At 41.6% G+C, this 15,375-nt stretch overlaps 1 protein-coding gene across 1 annotated transcript; it reads left to right on the forward strand.

The window, feature by feature from the left end:
• The first annotated feature begins 235 nt into the window (after positions 1-235).
• LOC120736563 (trace amine-associated receptor 1-like) lies at positions 236-4,942 on the forward strand. Its single transcript, XM_040036791.1, has one exon. The coding sequence runs from the start codon at positions 2,365-2,367 to the stop codon at positions 3,307-3,309; it is 945 nt and encodes a 314-aa protein (XP_039892725.1). The 5' UTR covers positions 236-2,364; the 3' UTR covers positions 3,310-4,942.
• The last annotated feature ends 10,433 nt before the right edge of the window (positions 4,943-15,375 follow it).

Genomic DNA, 15,375 nt, shown 5'->3' on the forward strand with positions numbered 1-15,375 from the left:
TTTTTTCCCTCACTCTTACTTAACTGAAGCCTTTCATTGAACTACTAAGGGGGCCGATGGCGCGATATGGCAGCCTCGCTTCTGTCAGTCTGCCCCAGGGCAGCTGTGGCTACAACTGTAGCTTGCCTCCACCAGTGTATGAATGTGAGAGTGAATGAATAGTGGCATTGTAAAGCGCTTTGGGTGCCTTGAAAAGCGCTATATAAATCCAATCCATTATTATTATTATTATTAAATAAACAAATTGGTACTCTCTGGCCAGGCATGTGGCAGCACTTCTTCTATCATTCTGTTCATATTTAACAAAAATGCTGCCATAACGGTACACATTAGTTTTTGACTGCTAGTGAAAATGGTTTTCATTACAAATATCTCTAACTGAAAACCACATGCAGGATAATTGGGTTTATCAGCACTATTAACAGTGTAAGAATCACACACCAGTAGAGCTTTGGACACATCCCATTTGAGCCAACAGATTACATTTTCTCTGATATATTTGTTGTCAGGTGCAGTTGCAGCTACATTTACTGTTGCTACGATGAGAGGAGCTCCGTAGCCTAGAGAGAATCCAATGGCCAGCATAGATGCTTTAGACAACCCCCCAAAGACATTAGTTGTACGGTAGAGCAGCAACAAAGCTGAGGCAAACATCCAGAAAAACAGAGCTAGGTAGAAAAATGGATTTTAAAAAAAGGTAGCTGCAGTGCACGCTGGGGTTTTTTTAAACTTTTGCATCTGAAATGGCCGCTCCAATTATAAATCAAATGTTTGCAATCAGGAGGGACAGTAATGTTGGCTATGGCAACATGACGCACATAAGAGGTTTCAGTCGTTGTTATTTTTCTCCATATGAGTCCTTCAGTGATGAGACATATGACCAAGGAAATCATGGACAGGCCAACTCCAATGTAGGTTATAATGTCCAAACAGAGTTTCTTTGGAATGTTTGGTGACATGAGGATGGAGAATGAGGTCAGGTGGTTGCAGTTGCAGGTAACAGTTCTGTTAGAGAATTGTGGATCATTATGGTTGTCATTGTGCAAGATGATTAGATCTTTAGCATGAATGTTCACCTCTGCTTTCTACACAGACGCACACTCACGTTTCACTGATCACATCACATGCTCATAGACACATTCACACACACACACACACACATCACATGTTCACTGTTGCAGACACACACGACACATGTTCATATGTATTTTATCTATCGCATGATTAATGAGATGTTTGTGTAAACACTGAGTTAATAAAAGAACTGCAAGAGGGGGCCAGAGTTGGAGTCGTCTGAGGTTTGGGTGCAGAGCTCACAGCTCTGAGATTCTGACTGGGCTCCCCTTGCGCAACTTAAAACCAATCGATCTCTGTTCGTCTGCCTTTGTTCACGGGACTAAGTCTCTGAGTCAGCGAGGCCTGCAAGCACAGACCTAACATTTATTTGGTCCTTCGGAGCCGGACTCCAACAAATGGCTTTCATTGAGGAGGGGGCAGGACATACCGAAGTCTGTGGACAGCCAGGACACTAGGATGCCCGAAGAAAGCACTGGAACGTGAATTTGTGGCCAGGCCAGTGAGATAGCGTCTGAACTCCCCTTGGTTGGATGGTGATTGACGGGATCCTGAGACCCTCCCCGTGAACGAGAAGCAGCACAACAGTAAGTAAACAGAGCGCCTCTATAACCGTGTGAATGATCGTAGGGTCCGAGTATGCTGTTGGCAGTAAGAAATCACCAAAGCAGGGCTGCACTCTGGGCTGAGTACTTTGTCAACTGCTCTTTACTGTGGTGACAGATGACTGCACTGCCAAATTCAGCACAGATCAGATCAACACGCTTGCTGATGATACAACAATATTAGCACTCATCATCATGGACATGCTTTTCTATAGTGTCTGCAGATGTTGTGCTATCAGTGCTCAGGTGTTAACAAACAATGAAAAAGGTCAACTGTACACTATCTCCTTAAAAACAAATTGTTTTTATTAGAAGTGGCCACAAATAGTTATTGCCAGTTCATCTAATTTGTGATGATGATACAAATCATGCATAAACACACATGCAAACTCATCACTACTTGTGATGTCAGCAACGGGCATACGTTTCTCACTTTTAATGGACAAGTGTATAATGTATTCGTTATTCTAATTAGCTGAGAAATGTTACAGTCATGTTAAAACTCATGACTGTCATGTTAAAAGTCTCTTAACAGTGTTAGACAAACTCAACACACTCCTCATACAGGTATGTAGACAACCTAAAGAATGCATATTGTTTGTTTGTTTGTTCATGAGAACAGAGAAAGAAATGTTTTTTTGAATGCTGAAAATTGAAACTTGTTTCAGGGCTGTGACATGGAGTCATGGAGTTATTCAATGTGACTGTTAATACTATGAGCTTCCTTCTCTGCGATTCACAAGAGAACAAATTATGTGTGTTATTATATGTTGTCCTCAGCTCATTTATGCTTATTACAATATGTGGAAATCTTCTTGTGATAATTTCTATAATTTACTTTAGATATCTCCACACTCCTACTAACTACCTTATCCTCTCTCTGGCTGTGGCTGATCTACTAATTGGTGCTTTAATATTTCCTTTGAGCATGACAGTGTCTCTAAAGCCATGTATCAATACACACAGTTTACTGTGCAACTTAAGAAGCACATTGGATATAACAATAGGTGTATCTTCTTTATTAAATTTGTGCTGTATTTCTGTTGATCGGTATTATGCTGTTTGCCACCCTCTGATATATAAAACTAAAATGACTGATTGTGTTGCCATGAAGATGGGCCTTGGAAGTTGGGCTGTTGCTATCTTGTGTGGAATTTTTGTCTTCCCGATGTTTTTTATTCCAGACGAATGTGACACAAGTTGCGCTTTCGCTCTCATTGCCGCATCAGTGGTAGCATATTATATCCCAACAATAGTTTTACTTTCCATGTACACCAAAATTCTTGTTGTTGCACTGAGGCAGGCACGCAGCATCCATAATACAACTTCTCAGAACACAAAGTCTAAAGCAGTTTCCAATAAGGAGAGAAAGGCCACAAAGACATTAACCATGGTTATTGGAATATTTTTAATTTTTTGGGTTCCTCTTTTTCTTAGTTATTCATTTTTTCCTCTGGATAGTTTTATACTTTATGTGCTTCTTGAACCATTTAACTGGTTTTCAATTTCTAACTCAATGCTCAATCCCTTTATTTATGCTTTCTTTTACACTTGGTTTAGAAGAGCTTTTAAAATGATAATTTCTGGAAAAATATTTCAAAGTGATGTTACTAACATAAAACTACACTGACAGCTATATATATATTATGAATTATATCAATAAGAGTAAATATCACCACAGTTGATCTTCTCTATGTTGTTCATTACAGTTTCAACTATGTAAGTCAACTGTCACTATGCACAGACTGAACTGCCTATGTACAGATTTTATCAGTACACTGTTGTACTTGTTCATGTAATTATCAAGTTTCTATAAAATATGAGGATATATTGAATGGCTGTTAAAAGTGAGCATGACACAAATGATCATTCTTCTACTACTACTTCTGTATTGCCCATAAGGGCAATACAGAAGTAGTAGTCAACTGTCAACAATGTCTTCTTTATAGAAGACATTGTTGACAAACAGCATATAATGTTACAATAAACATGTACATAATTGTTATAACAATTCTGTCTCTTTTTAAAAAAAAAAAAATTAAGTGTGTACTGTGTAAATGAAACACAACAACACAGAGTCCCTAATTAAAGGTGTGAATGACTGTTGAATCCTTATTCCCTAAGCTTGTCTGCGTGTCTGCTTGTCTGTAATTACAGGTGTTTAGTCCACTTCCCTTGTGTGTACTGTGTAAATGAAACACGACAACACAGAATCCCTAATTAAACGTGTGAATGACTGTTGAATCTGTATTCCTTGTCTGCTTGTACACAGAGCTAACTTTCTCCCAAACAGCTCTAAGAAAGGTCTAACTTTAGCACTTGGCAATTACATAAGGTAAAGATGTTTGGAGCAGAAAACAATAAAAGAGCAACAACAGTAGTGACATGATATTTTAATTACTGCCTTAGGATGGTGACATTTTTCATTGCTCACACTAAATTAACCCAAAAAGTCTGTTTGTATTAATTTTTCATTTACAAACATACGTGCATACATACACACAGTATATCTCAACAGGAAAACTAAATATATATTGAACATGGGAACAACTTTTTTTCAGGCGACACATAACACACATGTGTTCCCATCAAAGAAACTGAATCATGAATCTGAACAGCAACACTGAGATAAAATATGTTTATGCCACCCACAAAAAAGCTTTTTCATTTCACTGTCTTAAAAGTGGGAGTTTAAATGCAGTCAACCTTTTCCCCTCTTTCACTCTCTTTTTCCCTCTTCTTGTGTGTGAGAGAATGTGTGTGTGTGCGTCAGGTTTGGTTTGTGTTCCAAAGTTGAGTATTTCTGCTATTCTCTCTGCACCTGAGTGTGACACATTATCACACACCTGCATGTTGTTGGGCCAGTTAAGATCTGACTACAAGAGAGGGAGTTTCTCCTCAGCCAATAACATATCATTGGCCTCTTAAAGCAAGCTAGGTTCCCGCACATCGGAGACTTAAAGAATCGGTGTAAGTGTGTTTCTTTGGCCCTTTTTTCTCCTCTGTTCAGAACGCCGATAACACAAGGTGGGAGAGCTGAAACTGGACCTTCGGTGAAGGTCCAGTTTCAGGTCACTGAAGGAAATTGCTCGTTGAGATGGCTTGCCAACCGCTAGTGAAGAAATACTATACATTATACTCTTACTAGATCATACTGGTAACATGATGTTTACAGAGACCCATCAAACTTACTCTATGTTAACATTAGGCCTCACATAACATTCACTATAACACAAATAAAAGGAGGGACAGATCAGGGGCGGAGCGTGGGGGTGGCTCACTGGGCTTAAGCCCGGGTTGTTTTGTCAGAAGCCCGGGGTATTTTGGAGTGTAATTTTTTCATAGTTAGATGCCTGGCTGACAACTGTATAAAACAAAAAGTACACACAATATTCGAAGCACATAGTGCACACTGTGGGAATTTACGACTGTGCGTGAATCCCCCCCTGATATTGGTATGATCCAAGCTCAGGCACTAAGCGACTGAGCGAGGGGGCGGGGCAACTGCTGCCCGTGAGTGCGCTGTTGGAGAGACGGAGCCAGCCATACTAAGGAGAGCTTAAGTTCGACCAGGTACCAAAGCAAACCATTCGTACCGTACAAATAATGTAAATATGACGGTGCATCACGAAAGATTGATATCAAACTGATCACTTGACCAATATTACGTTACTTGCTCTTCAAGTGAATCAACAAATGGCGAAATGAAAAGCCGAACAAATGCTATTTTTTTTTTTTAGAGAGAGTCTTAGCTTACGTGTGTTTATTTCATATTTTCAGTTCTTACCCTCCCCGACTAAATCGGTTTCAGTTATGTACTGAAATATAAGAATGGACATTAGAGGGTTCTTTCAAAGAAAAAACTCAGGTAAATGTTATTTTATATATTATGCTTTGTATGTTGTTCAGTATATTTCTATGCAAAACAAGAGGGATTTCAGTACACAGCAGGATAGTCACATTTGTAACCAGATATTTACATACACTTTAGGGAGAAAACATAAAACATTTTTACTGTACAACATCAATTTAGAGTAAACTTTTGTTTTAGATAAATATTGAAATATATTTTGAATTAGTTAAATGTCAGAATAAAGAGAGACAGAGCTTTCTGTTTTTTATCACTTTCATCAAATTTAGGAGTACATGTACACTAAGTTTATTGTTAATTAATAAGAAACTCCAGACGATTCCATTCTGAGCTGAAGAAGCTTCTGATTGGTTGGTAGAGTCCATGTGAGTAAATTGGTGGCACAGCTGTGGATGCATATAAGGCAAAACACAGAGCCTGTTTCTGTGACATGGGAACATCAAGAGATATCAACCAAAACACCAGGAAAAGAACTGTGGAGCTCCATAAGTGTGGCTCAATTTTGAATACAATTTGGTGCCATTTGCAATTAAGAAATACAGATAGTTTCTCTCTTTACTCTTAAAGTTAACAAATATGTTTTTTATATTTATCAATCTAAAAAAAATAAACATTTAGTCTGATTTGATGTTACAATTAAAAAAGTGTTTGTGTTTTTATCTGAAGAGTTTGTAAATATCTGTATATTTGATGATTGTCAGCACAAAGAGAGAGAGAGGAACAGAGAGGGAGATGGAGAATGAGGACAGAACAGAGATGAACAAGAGCAGGTGAGACACACATGTTAGTCAAAAGTATCACCGTATCATAGGTCCTCATGTATCTCGTACCTAGTGTTTCTTTTTAGGTTTGTTATTTTTCAAATTCTATATTTATTAAGTTATGCAGGCTTGTTTGCACAACAAGGCTAAATAATTATATAAACTTTTCTCAATCTAAATATTGTACTTTGGTAAAATTAAAAAATAAATGTAGTGCAAGTCTATGATGATTTTTAGTGCCACTATCATCTAGTTCTGATTCTGGTTCTGTCTTGGTTAAGTCCCAAGTAGTCCTGATTTTGAACTGTTGTAGTCCTGTTTTAATTCCGGATCAGTTCTGGGTCTGGTTGAATTGGGGTTTAGGCCTCGTGTCTTGATACAGCCCTGACCTTGTTCTGCCCCGCTGCTTAATTAAAAAACTAGTTTGTGTCCTGCACATGTGATATATATTTTTCCCTATATGAAGTCATTCTCTTTTGAACAAAACTCAAAACAGAGCCTATTATTTCTACAGTCATTTCTACACCCCCCCCCCCCCCCCCAAGGGAAAAAAAAAATCCCACATGCATACTGAAAGAAATCTCCGTCCCGGGTTTCTCCGTGGATCGGGTTTCCTCCAAGGCGTGAGCACCGATAAGCAGAGTTTTGTCCTTTCCTTATAAGATTCCTAATTATTCAAAGTAACGCTCAGGTATGCCGTTCAGCTGGGTTAGTTACGACGTCGGGAGAACAAAGTGATACAGAGACTGTTCAGGTTGCTTTCCCAAAATCAACTCAAAGGTTTATTCAGTATACAACAGTTTATATAGAAGAAAAAAAGGTTCGTGTGTCAGCAGGTTCTCAGTTCAAACCGGTACAGACCAAATAAGGAAACGTCTTCCTGCCTTCTGAGCAAAGAAGTATCCTTTGTGTAGTTTATCAGTTCAGCTACAATTTATGATCATACCAGCAAAATACACTCCTAGACATAGAATACAGAGTTCTTTCATTAGTGAATTCTGAAACAAACCACCTGGCCTTTAACAAGCTCTTTTCTAAAGGATAAGGAAGGGAGGATGGGAGTAAGGAAGTGGTCTCGTCTCTGTGGTATTTTCGACCTTGGGGTACCAGCCTGTGAGTCTTACACATCAATTCTTGGGTCAGAGAGAAAGAGAAAAACAACTAGTAAATGGGCCTTATTGAGTAACAGTTTTCCTGTATAATATCACTATAAAACAATATCCTGTAAATGCTACCATGGTATCAAAATATCACAACACATACTACCCTTTAGGGCTAAGCCCCGGGTGTTTCAAATGTCTGGCTCCGCCTCTGGGACAGATACTGTTTTATGCTATATTTTGTTTGTGTCTCTTCTGTCATTGTGGCTCAGTAGTGAGTAGTGGTGCAACAGATCACTGTTGACCCGTGATCCGAATCAATCCCTCTCCATGGTTCGGTACGCACGTGATCCGAAGATTCAAAAAAGAAAAAAAAAAAGTTTCACTGCACAAGTTTCATGCGCAATCTGCGCATGGTCAGTCTTTCAAGCAATAGTCATGGCCAGCGCTAGCAGTCCAACTGAAGGAGCAGAGGAGCTCGAGAAACCTCCAGCATCACTTAAATCTCATGTGTGGGAGCATTTTGGCTTCCCCGTTAAATATGTAGATGGGTAAAGGGTGGTGGATAAAACACAACAACAACAACAAACTTTATTTATATAGCACATTTAAAACCAGTGGTGTACCAAAGTGCTTAACATGCAAGAGAGTAGGATGAAGTAACAGGGAAGGATGAGGGCTATGGGGCAAGGTACCAAAACATGCTAGCAGGTTGAATGGCATTAAAACACAAAAGCAAAAGAATTGCATATAAAAGCATAAAAGGAAACTAAGTGTAAAGGATAAAACAGTCAAAAAAATTTAAAATGATTAAAAGTAATTAAGAATAAGCTGTTACGGCCGAGAGGGCCAGGCTTTGGGTGTGGACTCAAATGCAGACACAGAGGGAGGCAAAACGGGCGTGAACACAGTGCTTTATTTACAGTGCCTAGTGAACTTACAAAGCAGGAAACTATGAATGCTATGAACGGAGAATGCTATGAACTGTGGAAGCTATGAACTGAGAACTGTGAGGCCAAACTGTGAACATGAAACTCCGAGTGCTATGACTAGGTGCTAGATTTCACGGATGGATCCGGGGAATGGAAAAAAGGGGCAGCGGCTTGGATGGAGGTACGCAGTCACTATAATGAGAGGAGACAAGTAGTCAGTGGCAGTCTAGTGAATCACAGCTGAAGGATTAGACTATGGAGGTTAGGGCTTACGTGTTGCAGGTTTAAAGTGTCATGCGAGGAGGGGGTGTCCAGGGGGTTCCGGGTGAGGAGTGTCCAGAGAGGATCCAGAATATGCTTGGAGTGAGGGACTTGGTAGGGAGGCAGGCAGGTGTAGTCCGATGATGGAAAGGAAGCAACCAGATGACAGAACCAGCGTCCAGGCGGAGATGTGAGTAGTTTAGGTTGGGAAGTGCGACTGCCAGGTGGGTCCTATGACAAAGAAAACACGGTGAGGAGAAAAGCAGTAGTTAAGGGTTCTCACAAGGGCTTGGTGGCCTAGCACTAACATGAGTTAGCAGAAGATCTGGCAGAGGTCTGTTGTGAATGCTGGTCTTATATGCTGGTGACTTGATTGGAACCAGGTGTGGAAGCTGATTGGAGTCTCTGCCTGAAGGTGGAGCCCAGCGGAGTGGAAAACCCCCGTACTCACGCGGACCATGACATAAGCCAAAGAAAAGAATAAGCATTAAGCTAACTGACAAGCAGGCGTTAACTGGTAGAAAAGGCGAGGCTAAATAAGTGGGTTTTAACCGCAATTTGAAGAAATGGATGGAATCAGACTCGCGTATAGCGATGAGGGGGTTATTCCATAAATCAGGTGCAGCCAAGGCAAACGCGCGGTCACCTCTAGTCTTCAGCCGGGATCTCGGGAGTACCAAGAGTGACTGGGAAGATGATCTTAGTGCTCTAGTAGGGGTGTATAATCTAAGTAGCTCAATGAGGTAGCTTGGCGCTATATTGTTAATAATTCGGAAGGTAAGCAGCAGGATTTTGAATTGAATGCGATACTTAACGGGAAGCCAATGCAGGTCAGCAAGGACAGGGGTAATAGAGACATGGCGCCCACTACCAGTAAGGAGACGAGCAGCCGCATTCTGAACAATTTGGAGTCTATGGAGGAGAGGAGAGTTAAGACCGAAGTGAGTTGCAATAATCCAACCTAGATGTCACAAAGGCGTGGATAAGCTTTCCAAGTTCCCTATGTGGAACATAATGTCTGGCCTTGCTAATAAGACGCAATTGATGGAAGCAAGATTTAACAACAGAAGACACTTGTTTGTCGAACTTAAAAGAGCTGTCCAAGAATACACCCAGGTCACTAACAGTGTCGGTTGGGAAACTGTTAAAGGAACCGAGGGCGTCACGGAGTTGGCCACGGGGGACTCTGCTGTCAAACACGATAATTTCAGTTTTCCTGTCATTTAGAATAAGAGAATTACCTGCGAGCCAATTTTTGACCTCACGCATGCACTCGCGAAAGCCGTACAAAGACATAGCGGGATCATCAGTTAGTTCGAAATACATCTGTATGTCATCGGCATAACAATGATGTGTAATGTTATACTTCTCAAAGATTGCGCCTAAGGGGAGCATATACAGTGAGAAGAGCAGGGGGCCAAGGACAGATCCTTGAGGCACGCCGCAGGAGACAGGTGCAGCAGAGGAGAAATAAGGGCCAAAATTGATCGAGAAGGACCTATTAAAAAGGTATGACTGCAAGTAGGGATATATTCATTAGAGATAGGATGCTGGGTCCAATTACGCTGAAGCAATCCTTAACTCTACGAGATGGAATAGTTCGTAGGAGCAGGAGAGGTGTTCTTTGATTGGTCAATAAGTCGCTTGAGAGTATGGAGTGACACCGGCTCAAACTGTTGAAATGATAATGAACAACCAGGGGTGGGAGTAAAACTCAGCACCGAAGGGAGCAAGAACTTAAGATGTAGAACTTTATGAATAAAATGAGTTAAAAGATTTTCACAGAGAGCAGGAGAGCACACCAGTGGCATTTCAGGACAGGGGTTAACCAATGAATTGAAAACATTAAAGAGGGATCGGGGATTGTGGCCATGAGTAAGAATAATTTTAGATAGGAAGGCAGCTTTAGCCATTTTAGCAGCAAGTTGAAATTGCAACCGGCGGGCACGCAGGATATTATAAGAAACCTGGAGTCTATCTTTCTCCCATCTTCTCTCATCCCGGCGGCACACACGTCGCAAGACACGTGTAGAATCGTTTAGCCAGCATCGGGAAAAGGATCTAGGGTGCTTCATTTTAACAGGGGCAACAGTATTGAGGATGGAGGAGCATGTGGAAACTAGCAAAGTCATCAATCGTGGAAGATAGGGAACAGTCAGGAATGGAGGAGGCAAGTTTCGGAAAAGACGTTGAAAAATTCTCCACAGTTCCAGAATTAATTATACGTGTAGGGCGTAGGAAAGACTCAGGGTGAAGTTCAGAAGTACATAAGTTAACATCAAAGATAACAGGAAAGTGATCAGAAATCCCAACATTGCTTTTATCCTTAATGCTAATGTCCAAGCCATATGAAAAAAACAGATCGAGAGTATGGCCCATAGCGTGGGTTGGTTGATTAACCCACTGGACAAGATTAAAAGAGTCTGTTGATGCAAGGAAATCTTTGGCTAACGGATCGTCATTACAGCAGATATGAATGTTAAGATCACCAACAATAAGCACACAGTCATATTTAAAAATAACTGAACCAAGAAGGTCAGCAAATTCGTGAATAAAAGTCTTATTATATTTAGGTGGCCGGTAGGCCACAACAAACAGAGAAGTTCGCGAGGCAGTCATCTCCAGAAGTTGAGCCTCGTAGCTGAGGTAGGAAGGACAGGGTAGCTGTCGGACTTTGTATTTACATTTAGAGACTGAGGCTAAGCCACCGCTACTACCGGTAAGCCACACAGTCCGGGGGGAGAAGCTCAGAAAAGGGAAGTGACTCACCAGGGCGAATCCAGGTCTCCGTCAAAAAGAGAGCATCAAGGCTCGTGGCGGAGAAAAAGTCTACAGATGGTTGGACTTCCAGGGCAACGGAAAACTACGTGACCGTAACCGCTCATTACATCACAACAGAGTGGGAGATACGAAGTCCTGTACTGCAGACACGCCCACTCTATAAGAGTCACACGGGTACAAATCTGGCGCACTTACTGACGGAAGCGGTGGCAGAGTGGAGGATAGAGAGGCCCAATACCAATATCCCAGTCACAACAGATAATGCTAAAAACCAAATAAATGCAGTGAACGAGGCAGGACTGGGCCCACAGATAGGGTGCTTTGCACATGCAATTAATTTAGCATCCCAAAAGGGAAAGTGAGTAAGATGGACCGCCTCCTTGGGAGGATAAGGAAGGTGGATTCCTACTTGCACCGAAGTTCAACAGCTGCTCATGTGCTTATACTATAGCTATATACTCCGCACTAACAGACAAAACCCTGAAGAAAAATGTCAGAGACATCGTCACCTTGCCTGATGATGATGTTAGAGTGGCAGAGGAGGTCCTCCAGCTGCTCAAACCACTCAAAGCGGTTACTTGAGCACTGAAACTGCACCATGTGTCCATGATCCTGCCTCTGAAAACAAGGATCCTACAATCCATGGTCCCAAGTGAGGAAGACAGCACCAACACAAGAGATGTCAAGACTACCATTATAGAGGACCTGAAGCACAGATACACTTCACCACCAGCCCTACAGGAGTACCTTCACAGAACTACTGCACTTGATCCAAGGTTCAAGTCCCTGTCTCACCTAGACATTGCCCTACGCCTGAGGACATACAGTGATCTCACTACTGAGACTGTAAGCAGTCTTGGCACTGCAGACTGTGAAGAGGTAAAGAAAATAAATATTTAGAAATTATACATTTTTTATTTTTAATGATAATGTTTTTCTTCAAAGCTATTGCCACATTTTAATGTCAATGAAATATTCTTTTAAAAAATAATTGTTTTAATCAATAAAGTAACTTTCCCTGTAGGGAAAGCAGCACCAACAGGAGCAGACACAAGTCCTCCTCAAAAGAAGTCGGCAATGGCAGACCTTTTTGGCGACACCTTTGTACAGAAGGACATGGGCAGCAAGGCTTTTGCTGACACCATCAAAGAGGAGGTGGCATCCTATGAGGCAGCAAGTGGCATTCCAGTGGATGGTGATCCACTGACATGGTGGAAAAGTAATGAATGTAAATACCCTCACCTTGCCATAATGACAAGACGCTATCTGGCTGTGCCTGCCACTTCAGTGCCTAGTGAGAGGGTGTTCTCAACAGCAGGGGACATAGTTACAGCAAAGAGGTCTACACTCTCCCCAGAAAATGTAGACATCCTCATCTTTTTGAAAAAAAAAATTGAAGTTATAAGCTCACATCTGCTTTGCTTTCTTTCTTCTTTTTTGATGATGTGGACATAAGCTAGTTTTTATTTCATTCTCCAAATGTTCAAAGTAAGAAGCAATGATACCTTAAATTGAATTTTAAGTTGTTTTTGATTGTGCCCACATTAAAGGAAATATTTAAATGCCCTATAATGCACCTTAATTTGTTTTCATATAATTGTGTGGAATGATTCTAGAGTTGAATGTTTTTTAAAGGGCAAAAAATACTTAACTAAATAAACGGACAGTTACATTTGTCTTGTCTTTTTTTGCTGATCCGAAAATGTATCGGATCCGTGACTTAAAACCATGATCCGATCCGAACCTTGAGTTTTTTGATCCGTTGCACCACTAGTAGTGAGTATGGGCCCAGTGTGCCTATTCACTTCTATGATGTCTGGATATGCTTCTTATGACACAGTGCATATTGTCCTCTTTTAAGATGTGGATCAGGGCATGAGTGAGCTCCTGTACAGACTGTGGCCTATCTGGGTTTAGGTCAGTGATAAATTAGGACCAGTCAGAAGCATGCCTTCTTCATCTATAAACAGCCTGCTCATTGCAGCTACATAATATCAGGCATTGTGTTTCACCATAGAACCCAGAGCACACTGCAGGAGCTTAAGATCTGACAGTGGGTCCTGCTACTTAACAAGGCATTTCTGGCAAGTCAGTGGAGGTCTTTGGATGTCTGGGTGACCTACAAGACATGTTGTATAAAGCTCCGTCTCTGCTGACTGTAGTACAACGTTCAGCAGAGATTTCCGGTATTTCCGGGTCACTGCTCGTGTGGTCGACTGGCCAGTCAGCTGAGCAGTTTTGTCACTGTCTGCCGAGGCAAACTGGAGTGTGAAGAGTGGATCCAGGTGCAGACATTCTAAAACTCAAACTTAACTGATGATGAGCTGTTTATTAAGGCAGACAGAACAGTACAAAATAAAAGGGCGAAAACAATGCAAACTAAGCAATAACCTAAACTGGGTAAACTAGAAAGGAAACACGAACTATGAAAAACCCCGGAAAATAGAAAAACAAACAAACTCTAAACATGGCAATGTGATGAGGCTATATGAAAACCTGAACGCAGTACATGGCATGGGAACAATGCAGACGATCCGACAAAGACTGAATGAGAAGGCACAGACTAAATACACACAGGAGGCTAATGAGAGAAGTGGGAACACATGGGGAAACAGCTGACACACATGAACATAATGACATCACAGTGGAAGAGTAAAACTAAACATGATGAACACAGGGACAAGATCTCTTCAACATAAAACAGGAAACATAAGACGCAAACATGACAAGCTGAACTTGACAACGTAAGACACAGACATGAAACACATGAAGGGAAAGGGAGACTTAACAGGGGTTGGAAGACACAGGGGGAATATAATAACAAAGAACTATAACAACCTAGGCATGGTAAAAAATGAACTTAGAAAACCTAAAGGGCTTAAACATAAGCCATAAACATGAACATAAACTCAAACTCAAAACGCTGGGTCAAAAGACCCAGGATCGTGACAAGTTTTGCATTCTTTTTCATTCTTTTTCTAACTTTACTGCTCTTTTCATTGTTGTTTTGAGCTGTGTACTTGGTATAGTTGTATTCTTTTCCTTTTCCTTTTCCCTTTTAATCATTTTTGTGATTTTCGGACTTGTTTTCGACACTCGACATGACCCCAAGGCTCAACTAAACCAGGGACTTCCTCATCCAGCTGTGGCTGCAGCTGCAGCCCAGCCTTAGGCTTTTTTGCTCCACTCCCATGGACTACTTTCCCGAGGAAATACTCAGTGGACACGGAAATCAAAAAACTCACAATAACAAGGTAACCAGGACTCAAGAGGGAGACACACAAACAACGAGCGTTCCCATGCATTATCCTTGCTAATGTGCGGTCTCTCTGCTCCAATCTGGACGAGCTGCAAGCATGAGTCAACCACCTGCATGAGTACAGAACCTCCTCCGTTCTGGCATTTACGGAATCATAGTTAAACAACAGCGACTATGACAGCACACTGCACACTGATGGCTTTTCACCACCCCTTCGTCTGGACAGAGACCGCGAACGCACCGGGAAGCAACATGGCGGCGGCGTGTGTCTGTATGTAAACAACAGCCGGTGCTCTACAGTCACTGTGAGGCAGAAGCTGTGCACTACAGACATCGAGCTTCTGGCAGTTTCCCTGCACCCCTACTACCTCCCCAGAGAATTCCCACAGCTTTTCATCATCTTGGTTTACATCCACCCCAGAGTTGATGCAGCTAAAGCCACAGAGTACTTCACCAACACTCTGTACAAACTGAAACAATTATCACCGGACTCTCCCAAGGTCATCCTGGGTGATTTCAACCAATGTTCTCTTGACAAGTCGCTTAAGGGATATCAACAGTATGAATACTGTGGTCACCACCCCCAGAACCATCCAGGTGGAAGGCAGCAACCCTTCCTCCCTCCCTGACAACCTCAACAATTTCTACGCCAGGTTTGAGACGGACAACATCGCCAAGCTTGAAGAGTCCACATCCTCACTCACCAGGACTTAAAAGTGAGAGTTTAAAAT

The sequence above is a fragment of the Simochromis diagramma genome, unplaced genomic scaffold (genome assembly GCF_900408965.1).
Source record: "Simochromis diagramma unplaced genomic scaffold, fSimDia1.1 OVJJ01000025.1, whole genome shotgun sequence".
Taxonomy (NCBI): Eukaryota; Metazoa; Chordata; class Actinopteri; order Cichliformes; family Cichlidae; genus Simochromis; species Simochromis diagramma.

What these genes read in the sequence shown, in the direction of transcription:
- LOC120736563 (XM_040036791.1), top strand. Translation starts at nt 2,365, where the DNA reads ATGGAGTTATTCAATGTGACTGTTAATACTATGAGCTTCCTTCTCTGC.